The sequence below is a fragment of the Pseudorca crassidens genome, chromosome 17 (genome assembly GCF_039906515.1).
Source record: "Pseudorca crassidens isolate mPseCra1 chromosome 17, mPseCra1.hap1, whole genome shotgun sequence".
NCBI lineage: Eukaryota > Metazoa > Chordata > Mammalia > Artiodactyla > Delphinidae > Pseudorca > Pseudorca crassidens.
In genome coordinates, this window is record NC_090312.1 from 77,645,657 (window position 1) to 77,673,071 (window position 27,415).

Sequence of the window (27,415 nt, forward strand, 5' to 3'; positions counted from 1 at the left end):
TTGTAGGCAAACAGGCTCCCTGCCCCTGCTTCCTCCAAGCTCACTGTCAACACAGGACGTTTGCACTGGCTCTTCCATTTGCCTGGAACATTCTCCAACCAGCTCTGTCTGGCCACTGCTTCTCATCACTCAGGTGTAAGCAGAGTTGTCCCCTCCACAGACCTGAGCACCCCATCACCTTATTTAATAGTATTCCTCCATCTACAAAAATTGTATTTGTATCTGTGTATCACCTGTCTCTTCCTATTAGCATATAAGCCCAATGACAGCAAGGCCCTAGTCTATTTTTGGTTTTCGCTATATTCTTGCCACTAAAACAGTACCTAGCACATAGCACCCAGTAAATGTTTGTTGATGAATGTTAATCACCCCAGTGCAGTGATTTAAGTGCCTAGGGTTGAAATACCCCAGAAGTTAGATCAATCTGAGTTGAAATACCAGGTTTGCTATTTGCTAGCTCTGAGGCTTAAGTTAATCTTTTCCAAAGACTTGACTTCTTCATAAAATAGAAACATTCATGGGGCAAGATAAATCCAAATTTAAATGAGGTAACTGGGACTCAAGTTTGCCTGGTCAGAGATCACACTCTTCTTCCAGGTTCTGCTTCATATAGACTGCCTCTTAATCCCCAATCTTAGATTTAAGGTCCCTTACGGAGGGGTAAGGGAGGGGGGAAACGTAAAAATACAAAAGCCCTAGACACTTCAAATCATCACTAAATAACTATTTTATTTCAGAGACCAGAGTGCAGTATTTCAAGAAACTGTAAGGAAGCTCTAATGTTAGACTGCCTGGGTTCAGATCCAGCTCCTGTACTTACTGCTAGCCAGTTACTTAAAGTCTCCAAGTCTCTGTTTCCTCCTGGAAAGCAGCACTTCCCTCACAGAAGAGAAGTGACGGTGAAACAGAAACGCCATGGAAAGCACTGAGCACCTCAGTGCTTAATTTATACAAGCACGTGACGAACACCGGTTATGAAGAATCAGACTGAATTTAAAATATTTCTTACTTAGGCAAATTCGAGATCTCACGTCGAGAATTAATTCCATTAGGAAAAAAAAAAACCAAACAAACGCATTTTTTGCGTTTGGAAACTTGCATGACTTCAAGGCCACCTTCACAGGTAAATCCCAGATGACTCAGGGCCAGCTGCTGACCTACCTATCATGTCAGGGTTCCTTCTGGCCACAAGCAATTGATGCCTCTGCTTTGAAGATCGTCATTGTTCTCAGCATCTTCCTTTAACAGGGACAGAGTCACATCGTGTGCTCTATTTACAGAGTGTCATAGGAAAACTTCCAACGCTATAAAGAATTTCAGAAGAAGCCCCTTTAAGACTCACTTTATGAAACATATTCTCCCTACCTAAGGTCCTGTTTTAAGGCTTAAAAAGTCTTTCAGTTATTTAAATATTTAAGTTCTTTATACTTTGTGGAAGTCTAGTCTTATTTTCCACGTTTGAAGAATTCTGCTCCCGAAGCTATTCTTTTAAAAAAATTCTTTTTAATTTTATTATTGTTTTTATTCAAGTATAGTTGATTTACAAAAGGCACTTTCCTGCCCGCGCACTACCCAGGCGCTCTTCAAGAAAGAGTCACGGTAACGTGACAGGTGAAGCCACCACGGGGCGTCTAAGGTGGAGGCTTCACGGAGCTCTTTTTCCAGAATCATCATGGGTATATTTTCATCTTGCGATGCTAATTCACGGAACCTCGTTAACTAAAAGGGACTCGGACAGCCTGTCTCGTGCCACGTCGGGCGGGGGACGGGCTGGGCGCGTCCCGGGGGCGGTACGCAGGGAGCCACCACAGACCACCCTCACCCTCTCTTCCCCTCCTTTTTAACTGCAGGGACACGGCACTTTATGTTTGGTCAGGTGACATTACAAGGTGAAAACAGAGCATCTCAAATTCTAGCTTACCTTGAACATCAGAGGTCATGAAGGAGTGCCCGAACCAGCGGCTCCCAGCCCGTGCGTGCGCGTAGCTGCACGTGCGCGTAGCTGCATTGCGTGCGTGCGCGCGCGTAGCTGCATTGCGTGCGTGCGTGCGCGTACCTGCATTGCGTGCGTGCGTGCGCGTCGTTCTACGTGGGGCTCCGTGACGCTGGCACCGAGCCCGGGCCCTCAGGACACCAGAGTGCCTTCGCGTCCCTTGCTGACACCACGGCATTGTGTTTTTCTACCCATTAACCGAGGATAAATGACCCAGATATTGTGCCTATTAAAGCCTCATTTTTCTTTTGACCCTTTGTTCCTCGGTGTACCACATTATCAGACGCTGCACACGTTTTTTAAGTAGTCTCGGCCTCGGGTGACCTTTTGAGGGAGTAATGGGAGGTTTCTGCGTGTGGTTCTGTTGAGATATCTGGAGTGGAATTATGTCAAGGTAATGTGAGGTTTTTCTTCCAGTCTAGGCGGAAGACAATCAGTTGAGCGTATTACCAACAGCTAATCTGGTATAGGAGGATGTATCAAGAAACTGTACAAAGGCCAGAATGCTGTATTTGCATCTATTGCGAATACAAAAAATAGAGTGAAACCAGTTCCCCTACGCTACTACATTCTATACTTACATCTCTGCATATCATGGGTCACTTTTATTAAAAGCATCATTACTACAGTTGGCAGCAATTTACATTTTATCTTACATGATAGCAGTTTTCAAAGGAAAAAAAATAAAAGGACATCACAACAAAGAAAAACAATACATTTACAAAGTCATGTCTGTAAACTTCAAGGCTAGTTTAGAGCTGAGGTAATGCTGTTTTAGCTTGTGGCTAAAGTAACGAAGTCCTTTAATTTAAAAAAGGTACCTGATTCTCTCTTCTCTCACTCTTTATTTATTCATCTATTTATTTTGTTTATACCAGTGCATTACAAGACCACGAGACAATGGAACTGCAGTTCTGTCTGGCAAGAACCCTCCCAGTAGGTTAATTTCCAAAGGGACCCTTCACATTCAACAGCTGCCTTATTATTGCTGCGCCTCGGGACAGAGACGTTCACACTAAGGTGGAGATTGTCAGAGTGTGTGGATGTGTGTGATGCGCAAGTGCGGGAACCCCCGTGTAGTCAAAAAGGGAAACAAATGAGCAAGGATGATATGTATGGTAAATTTCATCTTGACCTTCACAGCAAAAAAATTAAAATTAAAAAATTAAATATATAACTTCATACTTCCTTTGAGCAGCACTTCCTTTCATTCGTGCCACTTGGTTACAAATTGCTCTTTATTATAATACCAATGGTACCAAAGGAAAAGAAAAAAAAAAAAAAAAAGCAGAGCATTATGTAAGTTTCCTTAAAAAGACACGATCATCTCTCAAATTTCATCTCTCCTAGGGATAATAAATAATGCACTGCACAATACTTAATGACCAAGATACCTTCTGACACACCTGTATAACATGACTTGGACTTTTTTTTTCTTTTGCTACACTATGTTACAGAACAGCTTATAAAACTAGGTATGAACATTAACTGTGAGTGTAAACAGTAGGACTACCACTTGTCAAAAGTTTTAAACACTTTAACTGAAAACTGGTACTGGTTATCCATCATTTTCATTGTTTTCTATTTCGTCCCCCCCGTCGAGTGAGTCTAGCTCTTCGCCCTGTGCTATCTCGTCTTCTAAGACTGAGGACTCCGCCGTCTTGTCCAGGCTCTCCTCGGCGTCGCTGCCCTCGAGGGTCTCCTCTTCCTGAAAGGTGCCCCCCTCAGCCTTGTCGGGAGCCTTGTCGTCGCCGGAGCCCACGGCGTTCTGCAGTCCCGCCAAGGCGGGGAAGCCCGGCAGCGTCAATCCCCCCAGTCCCGGAGGTAGAAACATGGACGGGTAGAAGAGGCCCGGGGCCATGGTGGACAGGAGGAAGGGGTTGAAGGCGAGCGGGTTGGAGGGCAGGCCGGCCGGGGCAGTAGCAGCACCAACAGATCCATTCGCAGAGTCCGGGCCCGGAACGGCGTCTGTGCTTTTCTCCGAGTCCTTGTTCTCGTCCTCGTTCTCGTTGCCCTTCTCCTCCGCTTTGCACGCGCCGTCTTCCGGCTCCGCGGGGCCGGCCGCGGCCGCGGTGTTGCCGGCGGCGGCAGCTGCAGCTGCGGCGGCGGCGGCGGACAGCGGGGTGTTGAGCAGCCCGCCCAGCCCGAACATGCTGGGCAGGCCGGCCACGCCCGGCAGCACCAGGGGCAGCACGGCGGCCGGGTTCTTGGTGTCTCCTCCGGCGGCAGCGGCTGTGGCCGTGGCCAGGCCCGGAGGGAAGCCCATGAGGCCGGCCAGCTGCAGAGACTGGAGGTTCTGGAGGCTCTGCAGGCTCGTCAGGTCCATCCCAGCGAACAGGCTGTTCACCAGCAGGGGGTTGATGCCCGACGTGGAGGCCACGGCGGCGGCGGCGGCGCGGGCGATTTCACTTTTGGGCCTCCGTCCCCGCCGGCTCGCCCCTTCTCCCCGCACCACGGGTCCGGTGAGAAGACGGTCAAACATCGACTCAGGAACGAAACCCTGAAAGGAAGGGAGAGGCAAACAGGGGCTATCAAACGCTTCGGAAGAAAACCTCATTTCCACGCGGGCCTCTGTGATGGACTGAACACTGACATTCGTAATGGAAATACACATGCAATTATTTCCATTCTAGAAGCTCAAGGATCAGACCTCGGAAAGCAGAACTTCTCTTTTTTAGCATTACACAGCTCACCGAATTATGCTGAATTGCAGAAAAAAATGTTAAAGGCTACTCTATCGGTGAGGTAAGTGTCAAGATATCTGCATCCATAGCTAACTCGAGAAATAGCACATCAGAAGGAAGTGGAAAACGATGGAAAATTTAATTAAAGTTATATTTTAGTATCTACCCTGGAGAAACAAAAACTCATGTTCACACAAAAACCTGTACATGAATGTTTATAGCAGTTCTACTCATAATTGTCAAAGTCTGAAAATAGCCCAGATGTCCTTCCATGGGTGATGGGTAACCACACCCAGGGGTACATCCACACACAGGAGCCTGATCAGCAGCAAAACCTGTGACACATGTAACCACTTGGATGAATCTCAGTATGATGAGTGAAGGAAGCCGTCTCAAAAAGGGTACGTGATTTATGCTTCTGTTTAGGTGACATCCTCAAAAAGACAAAACCTCTAGGGATGGAGAACAGATCAGCGAGCGGTTGCCCTGGACTAGGGGTGGGGACGGAGAATAATACAAAGGAATTTGGGCGAGTCACAGAACTGTCTGTATTCTGATTATGGTGGCCGGTCAAGAAACCATCCATGTGTGAAGACTGATAGAACTGTATACCAAAAGAAAAATAAATAGACAAAAAAAAAAAAAAAATCAAGACGTTTAAACACGTTAATTTAAAAAAGAAACAGTGAAATTAATGCTTAGGCAGAACTGCTGTATTTTTTCATTTGTTTATTTTAAAATCAGAAATCACAGTTAATCTTAAGGATCTCAACCACCATAAATTCCATTCCACAGATGCTGTTAGCCACGTTTACCTGGGGCATTCCTCCCTGGAGCAAGTCTGCCTCTAAGACTGTGAATGTATATTTCTACACAATCCCTTTAAATCAGAGCTGTCAAATTAATCCACCTTGGTGGATTAATGACATATTGATACAAGGAATGATGATGTATTAATGATGTATGAAAATGATGCATTATGTCAACTCTTTTAAGCCAAGAATAAGTTATCATTGAATAATTAATGGCCCACAGAAAATAAAGAAAAATTCAGGAAAACAGTTTTGTACAGATACCTTTCTGGACAGAAAGGCGGAGTCTGTACTTACAGACTGCTTGACTATATCGGTCCAGTCTGGGGCAACTGCAAACTCGGGGTTTTCTTCCAGCCACCGGGGTAGATCCTTCATGGGAGGCGCCATAGCTCCACCCATCTAGGGAGAGGCGTTTGGAAAATGATTTAGAAACAGACAAAGTCTTCCCTCTCCCCCTCCCATCTGTATATCTACACATATACATACACAGATCATATAAATACACATGTATTCTGGAAGAAACATAATTCTTTTCCCCTATAAAAGATGTCAGAATAAAACACTTCTTTCTGGGAGAAGAAATCACATAGAGATCAATTCCCTTTCCCAATGTTTACCTTCTTCCCATTTCGTTTATTGACAACAGGCACCCTTTCTTCTCCTGTCAAAGTGTTTATATCCAATTTATTAGGGTTTCGACATCTGTGTCGTTTCTGTTTCGGTTTCTGAAATGAGGAAAACAGCACATCTGCATTCTTCTGCAAAAAAACAAAAACAAAAAACATATTTAGTAAAATTCTACTTAGTACTTATTCTTTCCTATATAAATGACAAACAGAACAGTCAAGCCATTTTCAATTACTATGGAAGTTTCAAGAATCATTTTAATTATTAGAAACCATAGTTTCCTTTGAAAGGAAAGACTATTCTCTTTTTCCTTTACTTAAGGAACAAACTTAGAAGCGGAGAACATACTTTTCCTTTTATCTCTCAATAACCTGCTTAAAATCTTTTCTTCAAATGTTTAACCAAGTCATGGTATTTGAAAAGGAAACTTTCTCTGGTACCTTTGCTGATCTCTACTCAGAGACTTGAGTGGATACAGAGGTGATCTCACATCTACGACATGCGACTGACTGTACACGAGGAGAAACAACCCAAGGGATAAAAGAGCCTTTGCAGGAAGGTGCATTCTGAGTGGCAGGAACTCAACAAGATAAAATGTAAACTCCTACGCTTAAGTTTTCAAAAATTCAGGGCTTCCCTGGTGGCGCAGTGGCTGAGAGTCCGCCTGCCGATGCAGGGGATACGGGTTCGTGCCCCGGTCCGGGAAGATCCCACATGCCGCGGAGCGGCTGGGCCCGTGAGCCATGGCCGCTGAGCCTGCGCGTCCGGAGCCTGTGCTCCGCAACGGGAGAGACCACAGCAGTGAGAGGCCCGCGTACCGCAAAAAAAAAAAAAAAAATTCAATCACGTAAGTTATAGGACGTAAGACATCTGCACAACTAGCTCGCAAGCAGTTTAAGTGACAAATCATCTGGAGATCCTGTCTCATGTTTAATAAACGGCATGAGTGTTAGTTGTTTAAGAAAGAAGCTAAAAAGTCTTGGGCTGTGTTAGTGGCTCAGATCTCTGCAGTAACAGCTTCCTAATATTCTGTGCTGGGCAGACCCAGTCCAGAGACCAATTAGAGCACGTTGGGGAGTGTCTTCCCAATAACGAGTCCCCCCTGGAAACCACGCCATGTGAAGAGTAACAGAAAAAAACCCACATCTCTTTGGTGGGAGAAGGAAAAGGCAAGGAAATGCACACTAGGCATCTTCAAATCAGTACAAGGCTGCCCTTCACGTACAACAGACCTGAAGCTAGTTTCTCTAATGTAGAATATACAATGACAAAAGCTGGGAAACGTCCGAGATGACGAGACAGTCAAGTGAAAGGCAGAGGGACCAGGGACTTCTCCGTCGCACGGGAGAAGGAAATGGACTGACTGAGCAAGAATCCTCCCAACCCTACACTCTGTGATACTCACTGGTACGTAACTTGGCATATCAACAGTGTAAGCGGGATGCAGCTTCAGCCATTCGACTAAGTCCTTATTTTTAGGAGCTTCTTCCCCCACCAGCCGAGTCCCATCTTCGAGATTTATAACAGGGATCCGCGTGTCTGGGTCCAGCTGTCCAGGAGAAGGAATGTTTCTTGTAGGTGGGGTCTCTATATCTTCTTCAAAAGCTTTGGTCACCTCAGCATCCTCCTGCAGAAAGTTGACAGTGGTCGGAATTCTCACATGAAGAGAGAGATCCTGACAACATCCTAGCCCGAGGAGACGCCAGCCTAGCATAATGGATCTCTGATCATAAAGGGAAAAAAGTTACTTGAAACAACGGCAGTTTGGGAACAGCTATTAAATGAGGAGATGTGTATCATTCTTCACACTGTAGCATTAGTAATGGGGTAGAAAATTCACAGTCCATCACCGCTCCGTGTCTGAGATCTTAAGCAAGCCGCTAGGAGCATGACACAGGCAGCGGAGCCTGAGCCCGATATGTATGAAAGGCAGCCTCTCAGTCTCTTTTGGGGATCCCTGGATAGCATCATTAAAGAAATTATAATTAAAGGAATGTTCCCAAAGCCAGTTTATACCTAGCTTTGTGGCACTCTGTGATCAGCACACTTTTGTCAGTAGTACAATAGTTCATATTAGGCGTGTGTGGCAACACTGGAAAGATCAATGCTAACTGGAGCTGAGTTAGAGTTGAGACTCTACCATCGCCCAGCCACTGGTCCTCAAACTCCGTTATTTCAACCTGCAGACATCTTCAGTGAGGCCCATCTGTCCATCCCTACTGTTCCCGCTTTGGTTCAGGTCGCCATCACTGACCACCTGTATCACTGCATTACTCCTAAACGGTCCACCTGATTCTAGTTCCACCCTTCTTTAATCCAACCTCCACTCTGCTCAAAAATCATGTTACATCACTCCCCTGTTTAAGCTATTTTGATAAGTGAACCTGCATCACCTTCAGGATAAAATCCAAGTTCTTTAGCATAGCAATCACAGCCCTCCGTGATTTGCAGCCTACCTTGTCGCCAAGGTCATCTCTGCCAAAGCTGCCTCCTCACCAAATTCCCTGGCCGGTAACTTTCAGTTCACCAGACACGACAGGCTCTCTCTGGCCTCAGTCCCTTTGCACATGCTCTCCCCGCCCCCTCTTTTCAAATGACTTACCCCCATACAACCTTCAAACTTTCACCAAGGTATGACCAACTCCAGGGAAACGTCCCCATCTGTTTCTCTCCACATCCACCTCCTCCAGTCCCATTCTTCCTTTGGGTTTTCAAAGTACCCCAGGGACTTCTCACAACAGTGATATGTTGTTATTTATCTGTCACCCATCTTATACACTGAGTTCTCTGGTGCAAGCACCCGTCGGGCCTTTATTCTTCGCATCCCCACGCCTGGCACAGGGCGGGGGTGGCTCTCACAACTTACTTACTTTTCACGGCTGCACAGTGGTCTCCAGTCTGAATGCTAACACAACACAAGATTTTGGGATCTGTCTTGTTCCACACAAGTAACCTTGCCGACCTCTATACCTCTTCACTACTCAGTTTATTTACAGACCAATCAGCATTCTCCTTGAATTTTATGTGCACGCACATAACCCTCTATAATACCAAATGAGGAATCCCCAAATTCCAACAGTTAAGAGTTAAAAAAAAAAAAAAATTAAAATACATTCTCTTAAGATCTGTTAGGAGTTTTGAGCCACACTGCTAAGGGAAAAAAACAAATTCCTAGGGACAGCTTAAAATATGTGAATGAATAAAGTCAGCCGTAAGTTTAATATAGGGTGTATAACTACAATGGGAAGGAGCACTTGGTCGCGCTGACTGTTAATCCCTGACGCTGGGTCCACAGACAAACGTGAGATTCAAATTGAAAGACAGTAAATGAAGCCGCCCGTGTGCGAGCTGCAGAAACTCCCCGATTTGTTGATGTCTGTTCAGTGAACAAAACCTATCAAAGCATCAGGGTGGTTCCCAGCAGGAAGCTAATGGCTGGCGATGCCACTTTGGGGACCACACACCTAGAAATGGCGTTTTAACTTAGGGAAAAAACAATCACAGCTGATCCACTGTGAGGTGTATTTTTCAAGATTCTAGAAGTAGTCAGATGATCAACAAAAATGACCATTACTACCACTGGTACATTTGTAATGAGTTTTGAAAATTACCTTTTAACTACCCAGATGCTTCTGGTTTAATCAGACCCCACTAGGGGGCAAGTTTCAGTGAAGGCTATTTTGTCACTTCGAGACTCTAACTTGACCACGCCTTCCCTACTCTTTTACTAAGTTTCCTCTAAATTCAAGAAATAAAAAATGGGGAAATAATAATAGGAATGAAATAAGGAAAAACATATTGAAACAAACGTCTCCCCTCGGTGTTTCCCAAACTGTGTCCCGCCGCCCAGGGGATGGGCCGGCCGCCGGCATCCCATCTCCTTGGGCAGGAGCTCCAGCACCTCTGTGCTGATTCGGGTTTCAAATCCAAAGGCTTAGAGTACCTTGTACCAATTTCAGTGCTTTAAAAAGACTTCGTGTAATCGGGTTCTCTGGGGTAAAACCTCATCGTTAGTTGGGCGGCACTTTTTTAGGTGAGTGGTTGAAGCGCATTAAGGAGGAGAGTTATTTTGATTACACTGCACTCATTTCCTTTGAATTGAAGAAGAAAATGACAAAACCCACTGACACATATTTCTTGCAAACCTAAACTAGCACAGGTCTCAGTTCAGTTGAGATTTTTTAAATATCTGCTTCTGGAGGCAAGAGAATTTGCAATCATTAGCTTTGCACGCGAACAAAAATCTTAAGTCTGAAACTGAACGAATCTAATAAACGCCAGGCCCCAAACAGATGGATACTTTTAACAGCAGAAGCTTTTTCCACCTCGAGGGTTCAGAGCTAACGATTACAGGCTCAGAAGAACGTGTTTTTGTTTTGGGCTAGTCTTCCGAGAGTGATCAATATATTAGGATCTTGGGCAGAATAAATCCTCAAGCTACCCGTGGTTCAGGCCGAGTGATCTGCGTCAACGCTCTACACAGCTTTCCGGCTCAGAACCACGACTCTGTCCATCGCGACTGCTTCTTTAGCGGAAGGGGCCGGCTTTCGCGCCGCGTCACCGAGGGGCGCGTGCCCCGGAGTGGGCAGCAGAGCCGGGACCCGGGCCGCCGGCGCGGGCACGCGGGGGGAGCCAGCCCTGGACTTACTGCACTCAATGACGTCCGTTTGTGGCTCATGAACAGCAGGTCGAGGCCCTCCACGTTTTTCCTCCTTCCCCGCCTCCTCTTCATGGGAGGCTCTCCGTCCACGAGGGAGCCGTTGAGCAGATGCCTGGCGGGCGTGCGGGACAGGCCTGCCTGGAGCAGCTCCATTTGAGTCTTAAAGGCATCAGACATGGGCGCCGAGACATTAGGCAAGATAAACTTTGAAGTAAGAGATGAAAAATTTGAGGTAGAGCTTGCTGCCTCTCTCGAGGCCTTTGATAAATCGACAACTTTCTCCTGTCCGTTTTCCGAGACCACCTGATTCCCCCGCAGCTGGGCAACCATCTCCATGAGGTTTCGCCGCTTAGCAGCTCTTTCGGCCTCGATTTCGATCTTCCTCCTCCTCCTCCTCCTCTGGCGAGGGACGGAGAGGTTGAGGGCGTCTTCCTGTTGAGAAATCCCGACACAAGAGTGAGCCAAAACTGCACCTGCTGCAGGGCCGGCTCGCGGAAAGCGGGAACGGGAAGCTTAAGGAATTAAACATCCGGGGCTGCTGAACGGAGCTGAGGAAACAGCCGCCTCCTTAGCTCTCAGCAGGACCAGTGAACACGAGCTTCCAAACGGAGTCAAGGGAGCTTATCTTTAAGCGGCACCAGCAAAGCGCTCTAACTGACCTTGGACAACTGAGGGGAAGCGGTGAGGTCCTCGCTGCCGCTGATGCTCGCCTGGCCCACCATGGAGAGCTCGGCCAGGCTCCTCTTCTGCAGGGGACTGTCAGCAGTGGGGGGCGTGTAGCCGGGGATGAGGCCCTGGAAATCAAACACCTGGCGCCTATTTACCGGCCATTTGCCTTTCAACACTGCTTCACAGATGTTGTCTAATCGGTTTATCATTACTCGATCCTGGAGGGGGAAGAGAAGTCACACGAAACTGTAACAAAGACCTGGTGAAAATTACGGGATAAATACATCCACTGAGACGCTGAAGAGCAGAAAAGGCTTAAAAGCAGACGGGCGAGCGAAAAGCAAAAGTAAACAAAAAGCAAACAAGCGTGGAAATAAACCAAACCCACCAGAACCACTTTACTCTGGTGTGAGGCCTGAAGGTGACCGCAACACGTAAGACTCAGCATTTTTCAATTACGCACAATGAATCACACAAACGAGAGAATGTTACATAACCACCACCTCTAAAATGTCCCCATGTTTTACGAGTAACTGTTGTGTAGGCTAAAGATTGTTGGTGCACGTCAGCAGGTGACAATGGAAGCCTGCAGTCAGCTTCTCGACGCTCTGGTGCTTCAGTCCCCAGGCTGGACTGCAGCCTGTCCCAGGAAGTGGGACATCATTAGCGTCACTATTAATAAAGTTCAGCATTACGAATGGGCACCAACCTAGGAACACCTAATGAGCGTCAATTTGCATCTCCCACCTATTATCACTTCAAGTTTCATTGAAGCGTGTCCTTTAAAAATGTCTAATTACAGCTCTCAGACCCAGTTTCCATAGATTAAAAGCCTGCCACTATAGACCTTTCGGCTTACCTGGGAAGCTGCCTTCTCAACTCAATAAGGCAGACTAGCAAAACACGGGAAATAAGGGAGCATACAGAGGAAAAAAGAAATGTCTCCGATAGTACACTCTTCAGTTAAAAATTTCACATTGTTTCTTCCACAGTTAATACTATGGGAGAGCAGCCTGGGGAGGAGTCGAAGGAAGCCTTTTCTGTGTTGTTTGTTTAAACCAGACAGCCCTGTTATGGTGATTAGGATGATTATCTCTCCACCCTGAGAAACAGACCCAAATTACATAGGGATTTATTATGAAATTATGCCAGTTAGCCAAAAAAGTAATTTCTACTTTGCTTTTGGGTTACAGATAACTACATTTGGAATTATCTCATAACGTATTCGAGCAAATGGGTCAACGCCCACCCTCTCCCCAGTTCAGAAGATTACAGGGTTCCAAATGTATGAAGTTGTCTTAAATCTGAAAGTTCTGCTTCAGGATTTAAAAACCACCCAAAACACACAGTTTTAAAGTACACACAGGTTCCATCGGGCATTGTTGTTGGGATTACAAAATGGTACAATGGCCATGGAAATCAGAACAGAGGTTCCCCCCAAAATTAAAAATAGAACCATCACATGATCCAGCAATACCACTTACGGGTATGTTTCCAAAAGAAATGAAAGCAGGGTCTCAAAGAGACATTAGTCCATTCACATTTACACTAGCACCATAATAAGCCAAGAGGAGGAAGGTACCCAAAGGTCCCAATGATGGATGAATGGATGAAGAAAATGTGGTATATACACACGACAGAATGTTATTCAGCCTTAAAGCAGAAGGAAATCCTGTTACATGCTTTGACACAGATGGACCTTGAGGACGTTACACTAAGTGAAATAAACCAGTCATAAAAGAACTAGTACTGTATGATTCCACTTATATGAGGTATCTAAGCTAAAGCAGTCAAGTTCACAGAAACAGAAAGTAGAATAGTAGTTGTCTAGGGGCAGTGGGGCAGGGGAGTTGATCTACGGGGAAGGAGTTTCAGTCCTGCAAGATAAAAAAAGTCCTGGGGGTCTCTTTTACAACAACCTGAAAATATTTAACTCTACCCAACTGCACACTTAAAAACAGTCAAGATTGTAAATTTCATGGTATGTGTTTTTTACCACAATAAAAAATTCTTTTTAAAAAAGGTTCACACATTTTATTTTGTCAGATGGGTGAGTCTTTTGAAACAATAATCCATAGACGGCACTAGACAAATAATCTAAAACACCGCGAGGAAGCAAAGATCCTTATGAACAGTTCTTTTTTCTTATTCGCTTTGCTTCCTGGCACCTTTCCTATCCTATTAAAAAAGTTATTCCACAGAATTTTTTCTTTGGGCTTTCCCAGATCATTCTTTTAAAAACACAAGAAAAATCTACAATCTTCATACACTGTGTCAGAGTTTACCTTAAAATTAGTTGAAAAATCAAGCTAGAATGATTTCCTCCACCCTATTCTTTTTTGGTCACCAAAACAACAACAACAACAAAACCCCACCGACCTTAGGCCAAAACGAGAAGGCAAACGTTCTTTCATGAAGGAGCTGAGCTACGGACGGATCTCCATCCTCCATGTAGAATCCGTCTCGGGTCTCATCCCTAGCAGTGCTCATGGAAGCATTGCTCTCTTCATCAAAATTCTTCCCTCTCGAGACAGTTCCTGCTGAGAAATGAGTTAATGTGCATCGCTCACAACCAGCATATTGCTGAAAAGGGAGTGTAGAAAAGACATGATTTAATATCTGAATGCTGATGAGCTCCATTTTATCGAGTACCTACTGCGGCTACAATGGTATCAGGCACGTTACAAGTCTTGTCGCTTAAAGCTTGCAAGGGCCCTTTCACGTAGATGGTGTCGTTCCTGTTTTACAGATGAGGAAGTAGAGGCTTAGGGACGTTACGTCTCACTAGTCGTCAGGCATCCTGCGAACAAGTCTCACAGGCGGCTGAATCGACAGCCAAGCCTCTGACCCAGCAGAGCCTCTGTTCCTCCACCAGGAAAAGGATTAATGCGTTGGCCACAGTTCCGAGCCGCAGCTCCGGCAGAAAAGTACAACGCGGCGCTTCATTTTTCCTTCGTGGCAGGTACGGCAACCTACCTGGGACTTAGGAAGAGAACTGGTTCTTCCCAGATTCTACTCCCACCCTTTACTTCGGAATGAAAAATAAAGCATCATTTGTTTTAAAATTGTTAGTGTCTGTAAAACCCTCCTCCTGGGAAGTTAAGTCGTTCGAAATAGCATGCTTACACATCGTATCAGAGCAAAACATACATCTAGGCATAACCTGACACTATTCCTTCACAGAAAGAAATGTACGCTCATTACCTTTAAAACGACCGGAAAAAAAAAAGAGCACCGGTCACATGACAGGAAGACACCTGCGGGGATGGGGTCAGGAGAGGCCTGAAGGGCCAGGAGTTACCTTCGGGCTGGGAAGACTCTTCCGACTTGTCATCGTCCTCCAGCTTTTCCTCTTCGTCCTCCTCGGAACCCTTTTCTGAAATGGACTTGGGCCCCATGTCCGCACCGACCTCCGCCCCTCTCGGATCGCTCTTCCCAGCGCCGGGTTCGGCCTCGGCCTCGCGGTCCTGCTTCCGGTCCTTCCCGCCGCCCTCGGCCTCCTCCTCCTCTGCCTCGGCCTCCCCCGCCTCCCCGGCCTTGGCCTCCGCCCCTCCCGCCTTCTCCTCCTGGCCCGGGGCGGCGGTGGGGGCGGCGGTGGCGGCGGCGGCGGCGGCGGCGGCGGCGGCGGGCGTCTGGCCAAAGCCCAGGGCCAGCGCGCTCAGGGCCGGGGCGCCGGCCGCCCCTCGGGTCTGGGCGAAGGTTTTGTGCGCGTCCAGGAAGGAGAGCTCGGGGTCGTTGAGGATGTGGTAGTCCGTGCGGCTGACCCCGTGCTTGGCGGCGCCCACCAGCAGGTCCCGGTCGTGCCTGCCGCACTCCCACCACTCGGGCAGGTCCAGGCTGGGCTGGCAGAGCCGGAGCCGCTCGGCCAGCTGCGGGTGGCGCAGCACCTGCTCGCGGATCTTCCGCAGCAGCTCGATGCGGTACAGGGTGCGCGAGGCGCGCTCCTCCGTGATGGGCTCGATCGCCGAGGGCAGGTCGGGCGGCTCTGCGGCAGGGGGAGCGCGTGTCACCCGAGGGCGCCCGCCCCTCCCACGCCCCGCTGTTCCGTGCCCGGCGAACCTACCGCCATCTGGCTTGGCGGGCACGCGACACACCCGCCGGCACATGGCCACGAAGCAGCTGAAGTACTTCTCCAGACTCTCATCGGACTTCTTGTCAAGCCTGGCAAAGGCTCGGAATTGGTTCCAGTCGAACTGCTGTTTCGCCGGGTCAAAAATAACCCCAAACGTGGACACCACGCGGTAAAAGTCCGCCTCTTCCCGTCTCGTCCACCTGTCAGAAAGGAGACGTTAGCCGGACTTGGGCTGCGTAAAAAGGCTTCACGTTTATTACTGCTTTTCCTCGTTTGCCCTGAACTTAATTCACAGGGCTTGTCTCTTTCTGCGGGGGGCGGGGGGGGGGGGCGCTTTGACGGCGGTTATCTTGCCTGCGATGTCTGCCTCCCGCGGGTGCAGAAGAACAGAGGAGAGGGCAAGGTACCAGGCGCTGGTAAACCCTCAGAAACTCACTTCTGCCGTTTCTCCGATATTATAGCCTCCCTTTCAGCTTCCAGGGCCCGCACTTCCTCCCGGGGCCGCCGTCTCCGCCGGTCGGTCTTCATCAGGGCCTCCTGCCTCATCTGCTGCCTTTTATAGCTGCGCTGATAGGCGGTAATGAGCCTGCGCAGACGGGTGGTCAGGGTCGAGGTATTGGGCCAGTACAGCTGGCCTAACTCAGCGCTGCCCTCGCTGTGCTTGCCTGGGGAATCGAAGAGAAGATGTCTGAATGTGCAGCCATAACCTCGCCATACACAGAGGTTTCCCAGCAAAACGAGATGACTCGCTAACAGTCAAATGGCAGCACGGGAAGGGCATCGTAGTGCTCTCGCTTTTAAAATATAAGTAAGTTGTGATGTTAGTGTGGAACTTGTAAACCATTTCTTTCTCAGCTCCTTAGGGGGGAAAAACCAAGGTCATACGTCAATCCTCCATAAAGAAACATACTTTGTGCCACAGACTACGTGATAAGGGTGCTCTCCTGTAATGTGATAATCTTGAACGTAAAAAAGAATCACATGATTGTTAGCCAATGACCTTACATTAGGAAAAAAGGGTAGTAGTGTCTCAATAAGCGGGCAGATACTTAACAAATGCCCTGTTTTTAAGAGCTGTGTTTCTAAAGATGCTTAAAAGTTTTCACCACCTGATTTGAAACATAAATATGTAAATTATCTTAATCCAAAAAATAGTTATTTTATCAAAGCAATTCAACAGAATGAAAAACCGAGAATAAACAGGCATTAGAATTCTTCACAAAAGAGGTGAGTCAGCGTAGATGAAGCGGCACTTGAAGACGCCGCCGTGGTGAAGCGGCAGCAGTCCAGCCGCAAGGCAAGGCCTGCACCCCACTCTTCAGCCCTGCTCCCCCCAGCTTTCAGGGAGTCCTACCTGGGCCGCGTATTTCCATGGGTTCTTCCTTATCTTCTGGAGGAGAATTTGCAAATTCCTCAAAAGCAAAGCGAGAAAGAGAAATTATTTTAATTTGGGGTTTTATTTTGCTTTTATCTTTTAAAGAAAAGGCCGTTATCTATAAAGTTTAACAAGTCTTATATGAGCATACAATATTTTACTGGTGCCGTAAAAGTCAATGTACTCAAGTTCTTACATCTATTTCATCCTTGAACGGCGTTCTGGTTGGTTTATATTCTGGGTCTTCATCTTCTCTATCAAATTCTCCCCTATATAAAATTTATAAAAATGTTTAAATCACACTGGTTAGCAAGAGACTGAAGGGAGCCTGGGAAAGAGTAACAACCCGCCTGATGCTACTTTGAATTCTGCGTCTGACATCCAAAGCGACTCTGTCGGTATTCAAAGCGTGCAGCCATGGGGGGGGGGGGGGGGGGAGGTGTGTGTGTGTGTGTGTGTGTGTGTGTGTGCGCGCGCGCGCGCGTTGGGGGGCGGGGGGTTGTCATCATTTGGAAAAGACAAGACAAGTTGCAGATTATCTAGATCATATATTGTGTTTAAATAGTCATTATGATATATAAACAGACTACACTGGTAAACATCACTTAAGTCCAAATCAGATGCAATGTAATGCACAGTGCCGTGTAAGAACTGAACCCTGCCAGTAGATGTGACACTGACATAAAGTTTATTAAAATTTTAAAATGTCCTTCTTACCCATCACCGCCATCTGCTAGCATGTCTGTTCCTCTCTGCTCGGCAGCGATGGCCTTGGCATCGGGCATACCAACTCGTTCCAGGAAGCACAGCGCGGGGTCAGCTCGCATGGAATTGTACTTCTCGTACCCTGTGCCGTCCCACCGGCCCACAGAGGACACACACGGAAACAACGAAGGCCCGTCACTCACAGAATCACGAGCACGGCCACCCCACCCGTGGCTCTCGACTGAGATGATCATTGTATGTTGGCTTTAAACGAACCAGGCTGCAGTAGCCTGTTCTACGGAACCCTTATCCCCGGGCAGATTTGGAGGGGGAGGAGGGGGCCAGGTTACATTTCAGGGATGTTATCAGAACGACTGCAAATACTAACGGAAAAACGGGTTCAGAATAACTGCAAGGTGCCTGGGAAGGTGTCTGACCCGACCGTCCCCAGGATCTCATTTTGCTTGGCATTAAAAGGCTTCGTAATGTTCTTCTGTGACCTCTGCAGGGGTCCACCCCACCTTCCCCGGGAACGGCTTCAGTCCTGCAGGAACGTGCACCGCCGGCTGAAACATGCCTGTCTACGTCAGGCCAGCGAACCTGTCTTATTAGGTTTAGGATGATGCGTGTCAGTAAGATGACACTGTTCCCTCTATGGTTTTCAGACTGCAATTTGCTTTCTGACTGCCCAAGTTGACTAGATGGAAGATGGCAGATCCCAGCAGTGCACTGCGGGAAGATGATTTTTAGGCTGAGCTCACAGAACACGGCTGTGGTACAGAGGCAGAACAGCACAATTCAATTAGGATGTGTACCACCACACCCCGCTCCTAACTGCTCTAGAGCCGCAAGCCAAACTGTAATCATGAAAGGTTTTATAAGCCATCATTCTCCCCTTTAGTCAGGCTGGGCTGCTGAGAATACCTCCACGACCTCCAGAGACTCGGGATTATAATCAGGAATCGTTCACTGTATATATCATGCCAGTTCTGCATCCCCAGCCTTTCAAAGTTAACAAGGCTGCATCCCACTCAGGGGAGCCACGAGTTCTCGGCACTGACATTTGTGAAATATTGCTTGGAACAAAGCCCAGGAGGCACTTGTACAGATTAATAGCAGAGGTTAAGCCCACCGTCCACTTTGACACGGGCTGGCAGAGCCCGCAAGGGGAGCCAGGCTGGAAGCAAAGTTTAGGGACAGCTATAGGACAACTTGGCTATTATTAAAACAAATATGGCTTGGGTTTTATTTACAGCCAAGAAAGAAATGTTTTCTTCTCAAATACTCAACAAACATTCAAAAACAGCATCTGATATTTACAGTTCATATTAGATTTTTAGTACAGGAAATGGTAGACGCCAAGAGTCCTCTGGAACTATCCTCATTAATATTATGACTTTGGAAAGAGAATGCAAAGAGCTCTAAATAAAGACAAAGCCACACGGTCAAGATGTGGTCCAACAGAGACGCCCCTTACCGTGCTTGAACACTCCAATCAGGAGGGACTTATCAGCTTCCTTATCCCACCAATCTGTGGGGACTTCCGCGTGGAAAGGCTCAGGTATCCACACATCAGCTTCACTACAAAGACAACCGTTTACGTGATATTTAAAACAAATCCCAGTATTAAAAAAGAACGCCAAGGGACGAACGCAACCCGCGCCCCCTTCCCACAAGCACCTGAGCATCGTGAGGTGGGGGCTGGGGGCGGCGTGAGCAAAGGTTAAAAGAAAGGGCAGAAGTCGGCCACGTACGTCCTAGCAGGACCAGAGGTGAACTTTACCACGCAGGGCCCCATTTTTTAAAGGTCAGCTCGGAACACCGGTCGTTTAGTTCACACCTTTTCGTACATCCACACATACATACGAACAGGCTTTTCCCGATTCTCATCACGTCCCCAGGCTGGTAGGGCAAACAACTGCTCTTGAGATGCAAAAAGGGAGAGGCGCCACTGACGGCTGACGGAGGTTCGAGGCGCGCCCCGCGCTCTGTTCTGACCGCCCGGCTCATCGCCGAGGGGAACGGGGCGAACGTGGGCTCACACCAACCTTGAGTCGGCGCCCTCTAGGATCTTCTCCGCCTGGTCTCCTATCACTTCTTGTCTCAGGTAGTACAGCATGCGGACACGCAGCAGGACCCTGGAGAGGAAGACGGGGGCGGGGGGGAGAAGTTCTTAACTTCGGGACTGTTTGCCAACAGCGGCTCCTGGCAGCTGCTGCTGTTCATCCATCATCCTGCCAAGGCTGATTAGCCATGCTGTATGGTAGGCTTGAAGCGTGACAGATGGTGGCACATAATCACCTCTGTGTGGTGCTTTCTGCTAGCTTCCAGCAGGCCTGCCTGGCAACCGCTCCCCCTGCACAGAGAGGGCCAGAGCTCAGCCCGGCCCGGGCACACTTCGTGGAGTCTACCTAGTGCAGCTTGTGAAGTTTAGACACGTAGCCCACCGCTGCCTCTGAAGTATCGAAGCGAGTTTGTAAACAACGGAGCAGATGGCTTTCAGTAACTGTTCTGCTTCATTATCTCGTAAAACTTCCTCAGCTGCTGCCTTAATACCATTTTTGGAAGCACATCAGAAGTTGTAGGAATAAACGAGATATAAAATCTGGTTTTACTACCTTACCATAAACCCTCAATATGGAACGTCAGGTTTTTCAGATTATACAACTTTGCTTCCGAGAAAGGAAGATGGTGGTGGCAGTGGATCCTTACGTTTCCCCCTTAAGGAACAGTAACCCGGTTTTTATTCCTTCTAGCTTATATTACCTGGAAGCCTAAGTTATAGCTTAACAAGTAATAATAAAACATCACAAAGGAGATTAAAATGTGTCCAGTTCACTGAAGTTTCTAGTCATCTTCAAGGAATCAGTTTTTAAAAACTCATGGAATTCTAGGAACCAGATTTTTGATCTCACTTGGATTTCCTCAATGGCGTACACCTAATTCTTTCAATAATGCCCCCCTGGTAAGTCCCCGAGGCCTGTCTACTCCAAGTCTAGCATCTCCTGCTGGACAGCCCCACTGTGCACTCAGGACTCACATCTGAAGACTACCTCCTTGGCCATGAGTAGGTAACACCGAGCGCTACTCCCCTAGCTGGATAATCCCATCATACACTTGCAGAACACTTTACAACCCATGTATCACACTGACTAACACTAGCCCATTTGATCCTTACAATAACTCTATGACAAAGTGGAGCAAGTCACAATTTCCATTTTCACAAACATGAAAACTGAGGCCAACAGAGGACAAGTGACATATCCAAGGTCACAGGGTCACCTTGAGCATGGACCACTCAGAATTAGGCCTTCTGACTCCATCACTTCTTAATGTCTCTAGGGACGTGGCACTTGTCATTGAAAATATCAAAATGACAACTAGGGGCAGCTTCACCACGACAGGCCACTCCCAATCACACACAGATACCCCGTGACCCGCCTTCCTCTCCACCAACAGGCTGCTCCTGGCCAACCTGGGTTCTCAGCGGGCAAAGCGTGAGGCTGTAAATACCTGAATGCACTCCAAAGTAAGCGGCCTTTCTGGATAATTCGTTTTTATTTTTTAAGATTTCTTTCTTTTGATAAGATTAAACATTGGCTGTGCCGTACTGAACCAGCAGAAGAGAAGTGACAGTGCAGGCCCCATGGCTGCACAAGAAGGAACTGCACACCACGTCTCCTTACAGAGGATGCCTGGCAAGGGGACGCCCTCCACCTTTAGCTGGATCCTCTTTTATTCACCAAAACTCGGTGCGGCAGCAGTGATCCTGACGGTTTCTCTCCCTTCGGTAGAAGACAAAGTTTTCTACCTCGTGAGGAATTTTGGTTTTGTGGAGACTTTTACGAATGAACTGTGAATGTCACCTTTCTTCTAGAGGAAAAAATTCAAACCAATGCACTGGCAAGCTGAGTGGCCTGGCAGGATAACGGGGTGATGGGAGGTGGCCTCTGACCCTAAGGAGCTTGCACGTGGTGAGTCAGACAGACAGGACTCCTAACAAGTCCCCAGACCTCATTCTCATTTCAGCGGCTATCCCACTGGTGCCCGTTTTCTGGACCAGCATCAAGGCCGGGAGCACGTGTGCACTGAACTGTCCTACCCCCTTTTCGTCTCCTTCAACTTGAGACAGATCCTGTCTTTGTCTCTTGAAACTTTTTTTTTTTTTTTGCGGTACGCGGGCCTCTCACTGCTGTGGCCTCTCCCGTTGCGGAGCACAGGCTCCAGATGCACAGGCTCAGCGGCCATGGTTCACGGGCCCAGCCGCTCCACGGCATGTGGGATCTTCCCGGACCGGGGCACGAACCCGTGTGCCCTGCATCGGCAGGCGGACTCTCAACCACTGCGCCAGCAGGGAAGCCCTGTCTCTTGAAACTTTTGAAGAGGACTGGCCAGCTGTTTTCCAGGAGGTCCCTCAATTTGGGTCTCATTTTCTCTCTGACTGCTCATCCCAGAGAGGAGATGGAAGAGGCACTGTCGATTCTTCTCCTGAGACCCAGGGGAAGATGTGAAGAACACTAGTTACATCTCACGTACTAACTGGGCCCCGTACCCTGCAGAAGTCTGTTACTGACATCAAAGTGGGGAATTAAAAACCGCCACCATGACACTGGGGTCCGGGAAGAGGAGCCGTTGTTCCCACACTAAACCCCTTCACTTACAGTTTGTCTGAATCCAGAGTTCGGAAGGTTATGGACCTCAAGTTCACATAAACCACAAAGAAACAGAAGTTTTCTAATAGCTCTAGGCAGGGCAGGACTTTAGGGAGAACCATTATGCTATGGCAGTAACAGCAGTTTCTGAGGTGCCAAAAGGGTTTGAGGTAATGGTTTTGAAGACTCAGAAGGGAAAAATTTTGTCGGTCAAAATCCAGCAATGATGATCAAAGCGAGTCCCTGAAGGCACCACTGCATTTAAAAAGGGACGAGAACCACAAGTCAGTGCGACCCAGGAGTAGCAGATGTTCTCCAGGAATTATTTCACTGAGGTTTTCGACAACCCTGAGGGGAGGCAGGGTTCCGAGATGGGCAGGGCTGCTCGGAAGCAAAGGTGCTCGCTGCCCCTTAACTAGCCGAGGGACCTTAAGCACCCGAAACTTGGTCTCCTTGCCAGGTAAATGGGGATGAAAGAGCACGACTTATCTTAGACAACTCAAAACACATAATCCCTAGGAAGCGCTTGGCGTGCTGCCAGTATTAGGTGCTCAGACTTTTGCTGCTACGATGTCTAAGAGAGATAGACATTTATTTAAGCTCTATTTGACGAATACAGAAAGTGGGTCTTTGAGAGGTCAAGGAGCTTGCCCCAGGTCGCCCAAAGCCAGGAAGGGGAGAGCTGTGCGGCGGTAGCGCTGCCTGAGCCCGGATACCGCACATGCACGCTCAGGGGACGGAAGGAATCAACACATGTGGACGCTGGTGTAATGTGTCGGCAGCTCACAGAGCTCCAAGCGAGGAAAGGAATTCAGACCTAGTATCCTTCAATTATATATAATCAGGTTCTGGAAGTAAAGATAAGGAATGTGATTCTAAGCTCAGAGGTAAGAAGAAAGGACCCAGTAACTGAGGCATCATGAAGCAAAAAATACCATGTGAGCTCCGCCGTTGCTCGACTGAAAGCAGTCAGTTGAAGGCGGGATCATATGAAGTTAACCATAATCCTCTAATACACGTCGGTGAAAACTCAGTTATCCACAACGTCCACAGCAGCATCATTCACAACAGTCAAAAGGTATCAGCCAACCCAAGTGCCCACTGATGGATGGATGGGTGGATGAACAAATGTGGTCTATACGTACAACGGAATACGGCTCAGCCATAAAAAGGAACGAAAATCTGGCACAAGCTACAACACGGATGAACCCTGAAAACACTGGGCTAAGTAAAATAAACCAGATACGGCAAGGCAAATATTATACGATTCCACTTATGAGGTACCTAGAATAGGCAAATTCACAGAGACAGAAGGTAGAATGGTGTGGTTGCCAGGGGCTTCAGGGGGGAGAAATCATTTAATAGGTACAGAGTTCGTATTAAGGTCAACAAAAAGATTTTGGGTACAGACAGTGGTGATGAGGACACAGCAATCTGCGTATGATCATTCCCAGTGAGTTGTTCACTTGCAAATAGTTAAAATAGTAAAACTGTGTCATGCATCTTTTACCACCCAAAAAAACAAAAAAAAACTCAGTTGCCTGAAGGCAGGCTGCCACGTGACTTGGCATCATGTTTCAAGAAAAACAGTAAGGTTGTACCAACACAGTAAATATGATATAATAGCCTCACTGATATATATCTAGTATATACATCTACTTAAACACATGCATGTTTAAGAAGCAGGGTCGCCAGCTCCCCACGACCGCCCTCCCTGACGTACTTGTTGCAGTGGTGCTTCAGGTGCTTCTTGTAGCTGTCCTCCTGGAACAGGGCATCTGGGTTGCAGCCGGCCAGCCAGTCAGCGTCCTGCACCACTGGATGCGAGCTCTGGGCTTTCACCTTTTTGCCCTTCCGCCCCCTGGGCACCGGGGCTGATAAACCTACAAGCAGAGTAGTCATGATAACCATAGCAACAGAAGCTCTCCACGACCCCGGTTATGGCGTCAGGGTCAGGAATCTCCGTGCAAGGCAGGGACACACGGGGTCTGGGACACATCTCGAGCGTCCCCGACAGCTCCCTGGGACCCCACCGCACAAGGCGCGACGCCGACCCACCGGAATGGTTGACCAGGGCTCGCGTCTGGCCATCGGCCGTGGGCGTGATCAGATCCCAGATGAAGCTCTTGATGTTCTCGTCCCCCCGGTAGTGGTTGAGGCAGTACACGAGGATAGTCCTGCAGATGGTTTCCACGTCCTGCTCGCTGAGCGGACGCTTGTAGCGGCCATGGGAAAGGATGTCTGTCCAGCGCCCCCAGCTGCAAAGCAAACATTCACATGCAGACGGTGCCTCTGGGTTTAGACGTGCGGCTTTGGTTTCATGGTCAGGTGGCAGTGTTAGGAGAGCCTGGGTCAAAACTAGCGACATATGACATCAGGTTATCGTGAGGCAATCCAGGGTGCCGTTACCACCCGGCCGCATGTTCACTGCGCCACCGGGCAGGGGCTGACACAGCCCTTCCCAGCTGAGACCTGGAAACCCCCCGCTCCACTTCACGTGGGCATGGTTCGTACTTTCCGAAGCTGACCCACCGTTTGAGACGGAAGGTGACGGGAATGACTACCCCCAAATCAGGGATGCACGCGGCTAAAGGTGCAGCTGCATCTATTCACCTCCAAGGGACGCCCTGATAATTAATGAGAGGCCATGAAAGGTCTCCCTTTGAGACAGGGGTGCTAGGTACCAAGTATAAGAGCGCTCCTAGGTCCTTGTGTGAAACGGGGGGAGAGAGGACCGTGGACAGACCTACGCGTGCAGTGCACAGGCTGACGCTGCGTGAGCGTGCCCTCCCCAGGTTCCAGGCGCTCAGGGCAGGAACCAGCCTCCACGCGAGGGGCACAGTTCACCCCGCGGCCCCGCCTCTGCCCCGCCTGGTCCTCCCAGCTTCAGAGAAGTTTCCCCAGTTCCTCAAATCGCCTTCGGACACACGGCTCTTTCTGCTGGGAACTGTCTCCTCCTCCCTGCCCGACGACGTCCCACCCTCCCTCTTACCCCAGCTAATTCATGATATCCATTCACGCACCTCCTTTGATTCCCCACCCCCCACAGTGGGCAGACAGCCCCAAGCTGCATCTTAGAGAGGACGTGCCTCTGCCCCACTGGCATGTGAGCACCTGTGCAGCTTTACCAGTTTACTGCCCTTTCTGCTGGTTCACCTGCCTGCCCACCTGCCCCCGGGGTGGGGGGTGGGGGCGCCGTAACCACCTGCTCACGGCCCTGTCCTAGCAGTGCCCTGCAGGTGGTAGGTGTCCAACACACCTGATGCCCATGGGAGGCGGGAAGGGCGTTACTGAAAGACAGATGTCCTGAGCATACTGCTCAGCTTCAGCAGTTATTCATGTTCCGTCTCTAAAGTGAGCAGCAACATTCTCAACTTTGATCATTAGGGTGAAACATGGAAGCAGGGGAAGCAGCAAAGGGCTCGGTAGCTAGGGGTGGCCAGGAAAGAATGCCCGGCTTGCAGAGATGACGATGAGAGGTGACCCAGCTGCCGAGACACAGGACCGGCTGCAGCGGAACCTCCTTTACTGCATAAGCAGCCACTGACCCAGCGCTCACCGTGCCTACGGGCCCCGCACTCTGCCCCGAGGACACGAAGAGGGAGCCCTGGTCCTCGCGGAGCCCTTCACCAGGGCTCCAGCAGGAGAGGCTATCACCTGACATGCCGAGTGTGACAGCAAGTGCAGGGAGACCCTCTGGGGCAGGTGCTGAGGTGATGCCTGCTCAGAGGTCAAGGGCAGGAGATGGTGGGCGGGCAGGGCTGCATGTGGAAACAGAGGGAGCAGCGCACACGGCAGGAGAAGAAGCCTCTGTCCCAACAGCAGCCCGGGGTGCCCGCAGAAAGGACCCACGAGACAGACAAGGGCCAGGTAGGAGCCCTGTCTGCCACGTTGGCAGGATGTTTGTGTTTCTTCTGAAACTAATGATGAGCCATCGGAAGAAAAAAAATCACAGAGCAGATGTCGCCAGATCTATAGAAATACCGTTTTGGCGGCAGCTTTTTCACTTGAGCGGCATTCGCCGGCAGTCCCGCCACGTGCCAGAGCAGGCGTATTTACGAATCCAGATGCACGCCGAGCATCTGCCTTTCAGAGCCCTGTGTGGGCGCCACAGGGTCAGACATGGGTCAGATGTGGATCTTGTGGTCCAGGAGGAGAAACACGACCCATTCAGAGAGTTGAAATGACCGCCATTTATGTTGCAGATGACTTGGAAGAGCTATACAAGTTGAGACGATTGCCTTTAACAAGTTTTTATAATGGAAAAATAATGAAAGATTACCATAGTGGTAAACTTTATGTGAAGGTACACTAGGAAAAGAGGTTGTTATTCTGAGACTTTGCTCTGAGTTATTAATGATTAGCAAGTCAATGTGGATGTGACACAATTCCTTAAGGGGCAAACCCCCTTCGAATCCGTGAGGATCTGCACGGCTTTCAGCTCTTTAACCAAGAGGCCCCAGGCCTGCCCGGGTTGCGTCAAAGGCATTTGCTACGGGGAGTCACAGAAATCCAAACACAAACAGGGTTTTCCTCCGCCACCTGGAATTCTAACTATTTTTCGAATGAAAGTCCATCTCTCACATGAGCCTGACTCACCCGTAGACAAGCAGGTTCTTCTCTACTCGGAAGCACTCGCTCCTGGCATAGCCCTGGGACCTGTCCTGCGGCCGCCGTGGCTTCGTGCTGGGCTTCTCTTCAGAATCGCTCTCCAGGTCTGAAAATTCCATCAGCTCATCCTCCTTCACTGCACTGTACAGCCTGGTTTGCTTCCTCACTCTTGGAGTGTCAATAACCAGGTTGTTCTGAAAGACAGCAGATACATTGGAAACTTCTGAAAAAGCAACCCCTGGGGGAGATCAGGCAGACTGTGAAGGGGCCTCTCACTCACCCTCCCATTTAAGGCATCGATATCCAATTCCGCCTTCTTAGCCCACTTTTGCCAGAAATTTGGATCATCCAAGGAAATATCTGTCCTGTTTCCAGATGCAACAAAACTGGCCTAAAAGGGAAAAACACATGCATTACTTTGAGATGCTTTTCTCAGTGGCAAAATGCAAAGCAGTTTTCACATATTCATTCACTCGAACATGGACCCATCCTTCTACCGTGAGCCAGAGGCTGTGGCCCATGGGACTGGGATGAAGGACTGTCCCTCAGGCA

At 48.6% G+C, this 27,415-nt stretch overlaps 1 protein-coding gene across 1 annotated transcript in view; it reads right to left on the reverse strand.

Annotated features, from left to right (window-relative positions):
• Positions 1-27,415, reverse strand: part of CHD7 (chromodomain helicase DNA binding protein 7) — a 444,235-nt gene that overhangs the window by 262,445 nt on the left and 154,375 nt on the right. The window contains exons 20-38 of the mRNA XM_067712237.1: positions 27,144-27,254; positions 26,852-27,057; positions 24,311-24,510; positions 23,976-24,135; positions 19,649-19,738; positions 19,078-19,181; positions 17,613-17,742; positions 17,092-17,164; positions 16,875-16,932; positions 15,957-16,185; positions 15,512-15,720; positions 14,750-15,433; positions 13,828-13,988; positions 11,439-11,666; positions 10,768-11,211; positions 7,525-7,746; positions 6,110-6,250; positions 5,787-5,891; positions 1,162-4,493 (exon numbers count right to left, since the gene is read on the reverse strand). Of these exons, the coding sequence (XP_067568338.1) occupies positions 3,552-4,493; positions 5,787-5,891; positions 6,110-6,250; positions 7,525-7,746; positions 10,768-11,211; positions 11,439-11,666; positions 13,828-13,988; positions 14,750-15,433; positions 15,512-15,720; positions 15,957-16,185; positions 16,875-16,932; positions 17,092-17,164; positions 17,613-17,742; positions 19,078-19,181; positions 19,649-19,738; positions 23,976-24,135; positions 24,311-24,510; positions 26,852-27,057; positions 27,144-27,254 (4,497 nt within the window). The 3' untranslated portion in view covers positions 1,162-3,551. The remainder of the gene's footprint in view (positions 1-1,161; positions 4,494-5,786; positions 5,892-6,109; positions 6,251-7,524; positions 7,747-10,767; positions 11,212-11,438; positions 11,667-13,827; positions 13,989-14,749; positions 15,434-15,511; positions 15,721-15,956; positions 16,186-16,874; positions 16,933-17,091; positions 17,165-17,612; positions 17,743-19,077; positions 19,182-19,648; positions 19,739-23,975; positions 24,136-24,310; positions 24,511-26,851; positions 27,058-27,143; positions 27,255-27,415) is intronic.